The following is a 5,243-nucleotide window of genomic DNA, read 5'->3' as shown; positions in this document are numbered from 1 at the left end:
TTTTTAAATTTCGTTTGCATAGGTCGTGCTCACGGTGAAGAAAACTTAAAAATAACGGAATTGGATCATTTTAATCATTTTGTATTGTTTAAGAATGAAAGGCTGCTTGATTTTAGAAGATTACTGTGTCTAAATATATTAAATGAGGATGAGTATAGGCTTTAATTATTAAAAAATTGAAAGTCTACGGAATAATATTTACGTTTCTCCACACAATCTAGCAAATACTTGTAATTTATTCCATCGAAGACGGAAAACTCCCTTTCAAGTGTGATTTGTGTGTCTCCCTGCGTATCTTAGCACTTCGCACAACCCTATTACGCCCTAAATCTCTTTTAATTTACGCACCCCCGGTCAAATGTGGCCAATTAAGAGCCATCTGATTGGTGGCGTGCCTCTCTGAAATCATCGATCTCATTGCATTTTCAATATCTTCAGACAACTAATTCAGTCGTGTCTATTAAGTGGTCCGAGAGAAAATATGAAGCCCGTTAGCGGAGCCCAGGGACTACTTTACTGTCACGGTCAATCTGAGGGTCCCGTCAGGAGAAATGGGGGACACAAGAGCATTTTTGACATCGACCACTTGAGAACAAAATTAGTGTTATTATTGGAGGGAAGAGGTGGAAATTCAAAACTAATTAAAGTCTATAAGGACGCGAAAGGAAAGAATTTCTTGGAATTTTATTCTGTAATTTCGGATTAAAGCAGCATTTACATGAAAATCCGGGCTGTTTAATTAAAATAAACCATAACGATATTCTAAAGAAACACTCCATTTCTCTACTGATTCGTTGACAGTGTTTATTGCAAAGGAAGATGGTGAGGACAACCCAGTCAAAAAAAAAAAAAAAAAAAAAAGAACAACAATAATAACATTAAAAAAAGAAAAACACAATCACTTACTTTGTCTACAATATCCCATTAAACCTTCACCGCTGTGGTAAAGTGAAAATATTTTTCTATTTATCACAACATCATCAGATTTCAGAGCCGGCTGTCATATCTTCAAAAAAAAAATGGAAGTATTTGCTTGTGATTGTCCTCCCTCTTTCTTTGCAACCTCCTCTTGTGCCCCCCCTCCCTTCTTTCTCCCTCTCTCCCTCTCTTCCAACTGTGCGGTCTGCAGTAATCCGTTCCCTTGGCACCTTGTTACCTTTTGGCAATAACGATCCCATCCCGGTGTTATCATTAATTCAACACTCAAAATTCACCAGGTCGTACATATACATCACTTACTAATTTTACCAGCATGTGCACATTTCGGCCCCGGGGCCGACGTGGAAGACCCAGTTGCAGAGGGCTTCTTTATAATGAGACGATCGCAGTCTGTTAACAAATCTCCTTGTTAAAAAGAGAGATGGAAAGCATCATTCCCGCTTAACTAACAATACATGTTTGAAGATTTTGGACGCGCAGAGACAAGAAATGATAAGACCCATAACGTCATCCATCGCGAAGAATTAAACGATCCCCTTCTGGATCTCCTTCTCTCACACACTTGAAATTAATCTAAAAAAAAATAATTCAAAACTGCTTTTGTGTCCATGCCGCCATACTTCATATTGTCCGGCTTTCACCATGGGATCATTTTTTCAGTAGGCTAATGGGAGATCCGTTGTGCGTCACGTAGCTGAAGTGGATAATTATCTTGCGCGTCAAGCTTAAGATGACTTTCACTTGCTTTGCAGGGTATACCTCTTCATGCTGTTTCAGTCCTGGTCATAGAGTATAATAGGATAAAAAGCTAATGATAAAGGCTTATAAAGAGCAAGTGTTGGTTAGTTTTGGCTTTATCTGGTCAGAGGCACTTCTTCCCTCTGGTCTAATGTCACGGATGAGGATTTGCTGAGAACTGAAGGTGTGAAAGTGACAAAAGCATCAGTCCTGCTAGTTGGAGAACACGCGAAGTCCGTGCCGGAGGGTCTGGTCGAGATGCCATTGGATTGACTGGTATGACATGCAAGACACGAGCAGGGGCTTCCTCCTGGACCGAGACCGTGGGTCGGACCCGGGTACAAGGAAGGATGCCTGAAGGCGCACAGGAGCTCCGGCCGCGGGTATGGGTGGGACAGCATCCGGAAACTGTCAAGGGAGCGCAGGGGGTTGGAGAAAGGTGTAGCTGCTGGAGCCGAGCCAGCCCCGACACCCAGGTGGGAATAGTAAGGAAACGGCAGGTGTGATGGGAAAGGGTAGGGCAGGTTTCCTGTGGCCGCCGCATGGCTCATCATGTAGGTGTAGAAGGCCGGGTCGGCTGGGTGGGGCCACGTCATGGCCAGACGCTGACGCTTGTCTTTCATCCTGCGGTTCTGAAACCACACCTGGGATGGAGACACACAAAGTCAAATATTAACCACAAATCCCCACTGGTGCAAAGAAAGGCCATATGAGAACAGATGCTGACGCGTGGAGCGTATATAGTTCCGCTTCCAGACACAGACTGTAATGTGTGTTCCATTTGTATACTGATTTGATTTTGTTGATTATGATAGATTTTAACAGCATTTATCATTTTTCAAAATACTTTTTTTTTTAAAAAGTGGGGCTCTGAGTTTACCCCAAAACTGAAACAAATTGGTTCTCCATTGCGTTTATAGATGCGTGGACTTCTGGCTAGGCAGAGGTTTTGCCATCCTTTCTACATAAGCGAAGCTTATATTATGTGACCATCCCAAAGAAATGAGCCTCTTTACATTAATCATTTGCGTTGTCTTAATGGGCCTTTCATTAACGAGCGTATTTGAGGCCTCTTCTCTCACCTTGATTGTAGTTTCAGGCAGATTTAAGGCGGCCGCCAGTTCGCATCTCCGCGGCCTGGACACGTAGTTTTCCCGGTAAAATTCCTTCTCCAGGCGGGCGATCTGCTCCCGGGTGAACGCTGTCCGGTACCGGCGAATCTGATCCGCTGAGTAGGAGGACAGAGAGCCGCTACCGGGGACGGTGGTACCCGTGTCGGTGCCGGATTCATTGGCGTGTCCAGGAGAATCCCCATTTCGACCTGAATCAGTATTCAGAATACAAATTATATTCAGGTTAAACATAAGAAGACACAAATGCAAAAAATAAAAATAAAAAAATACAAGAAAACAGTGACACTCATTCCTTCAGTTCATAGCAAATAATTTCCAAAAGAGCGGACATTTGGAGACCAATTATAATGTGCAAAATATTATTTTTTTTCCCATAAGGGCCTTCCTGACATGCAGCTCTGGGCTTGTCTTTGTGAAATCTAAATCCATCGACCTGCTAATATTTTTAATAGGGGGGGGGGGGGCATGATTTCAGTTGACTAAATTGTTGGATGACGTATTGTTGTCTTTCGTTTGTCTTCTTGGTATCCTTCCGGTTTGAGGCAAACAGCGACTACAAATTACTGTACATCCCAATATTTACACGTACTCCTTGTAGACAATATAATGTAACACATTTGCAAATTTATAATTATACTTAACAAGATACACATTAGAACACTCCTCGGTGACCTTCCTCTGCACATTTTTTTTAAACTTGTGCATGCATATATATTCTTACTGTGTTTTTAGAATGCAGTTGATATGTGGATCGACTGATTTCATTTCTGACTTATCAAACCGTGAACCTGTATAGGTTCTCAGTTATCCAGGTCATGGTTATCCATGAATGGAAACGTTTTCAAGAAACTTTCTTGAAGTCCAGTGGATTGATTTAAACAGCTTTTGGATCAGACTCAGACGTGTGGCAGATTAAAGGTGTCTCTTCATGCCTGCGGGCACTTTGGCCACTTGACAGAAACGACATGTGCAGCAGCGACTACACTGAAATTATGCATTAATTGTACTTAAACTGAATTTTATTGATGTGTTTCCATATCAATTTCAATTTGCTTTTTTTTTCCACAAATGGAACACGCATTTTGTAAATTCTTGTCGCTTATCGACGTCTGTGACTGGCTTGGCATTTAATCAACTTGACAAACACGACAGTGTTAGTCACAGAAAAACCCGCAGTGGCATGCAAACCAGACCTACCCTTAGTTGTTGGGTAGTCCATACTTTCAGGCGTGCAGCTGACATCAATTTCCTCGTAGAAGTCCGACTCTGTGTCTGAGCTGCTGCCGTCCTTGAGGTGATGATCGCTCCGAAGTCTCTCACCCGAGGACGTCGTGCCAACCGGTCTCATGTCTGCGCGCATATTCCTCCGTGCGCTCTCCTCCATCCCCACCTCCGTCCTGTCCCGGGAATAAGGCGCTGCCGCGGGGCTCAGGCAGCTCCTGTGGCCCGGCTTCCCTTGCGGTTCTGTCGCGGGGTTCCCGGCGGTTTCCGTTAAATTAGAGCCGCTTTTGCCATGCTGACCTCCCTCCGCCAGCATCACCATCTCCTCTCTGCTTTCCATCACAAACACGACGTTAAGACGTCGAGTTCAGCGGATAGCGAGAGCCGTCAAAACCCCAGCGATGATTTTTCAGGTTGGAGGGGTGTGTGTGTGTGTGTATGTGTGTGTGTGTGTGTGTGAGTGAGTGTGTGTATGTGTAAGTGTATATGTGTGCGTGTGGATGTGTGTGTGGTGGGTGGGGGGATGAATCCCAACGAGAAGGAGACGCTTCTGGAAAAAGGGTCCGGTCTGACCCTGAGAGGAGAGAGCTCTAAAGTGTGTAGCCTGAGCTCTGGGAGGGCTCACCATTTACCCTCTCTCTCTCTCTTTCTCCAGAGATGTCATTCTTAATAGGCCAGTCGGCTTGATGGTCCCCCCTCTGATGACGACACGCATTGATTGGATATGGAAAAACAGACGGAGAAATGTCAGCGTCGAGATGGAGTTGGGGGTGTCAAGGGGTATGCATGCATGCATGTATGCATCTATCTATCTATCTATCTATCTATCTATCTATCTATCTATCTATCTATCTATCTATCTATCTATCTATCTATCTATCTATCTATCTATCTATCTATCTATCTATCTATCTATCTATCTATCTATCTATCTATCTATCTATCTATCTATCTATCTATCTATCTATCTCTGCTTTCAGAGGAGAGAAAAAACATGAAATAAAATAAAGCTTTAGGTTTTATATTAGACAGTAATAGCGAACGCTCTGTATAGCAGGGTGAAAATGACCGTTTATCAATACAAATCAGTAATTTACTTGCATTTTAGTGCCCCCACCACCACCACCACCACCACCATTCTATTTAGTGCCCCTCTCATCTCCACCTTAAGTGGAGTCAAGTTAAGTCCTCAAAGGTCAAGTCTTGTGGGCA

At 43.4% G+C, this 5,243-nt stretch overlaps 1 protein-coding gene across 1 annotated transcript; it reads right to left on the bottom strand.

Annotated features, from left to right (window-relative positions):
• Positions 1–322: 322 nt before the first annotated feature.
• On the bottom strand, positions 323–4,532 carry evx1 (even-skipped homeobox 1). Its single transcript, XM_068333387.1, has 3 exons — positions 4,008–4,532; positions 2,760–2,998; positions 323–2,321 (listed from the first exon to the last, which is right to left on the bottom strand). Exons 1-3 carry the CDS (start codon positions 4,369–4,371, stop codon positions 1,794–1,796), a joined length of 1,131 nt encoding a protein of 376 aa, XP_068189488.1. The 5' UTR covers positions 4,372–4,532; the 3' UTR covers positions 323–1,793.
• Positions 4,533–5,243: the final 711 nt, after the last annotated feature.

This window comes from Antennarius striatus, chromosome 14 (assembly GCF_040054535.1).
Source record: "Antennarius striatus isolate MH-2024 chromosome 14, ASM4005453v1, whole genome shotgun sequence".
Classification (NCBI taxonomy): domain Eukaryota; kingdom Metazoa; phylum Chordata; class Actinopteri; order Lophiiformes; family Antennariidae; genus Antennarius; species Antennarius striatus.
Note: the sequence above shows the minus strand (reverse complement) of the source record. Positions and strands in the feature narration are given on the sequence as shown.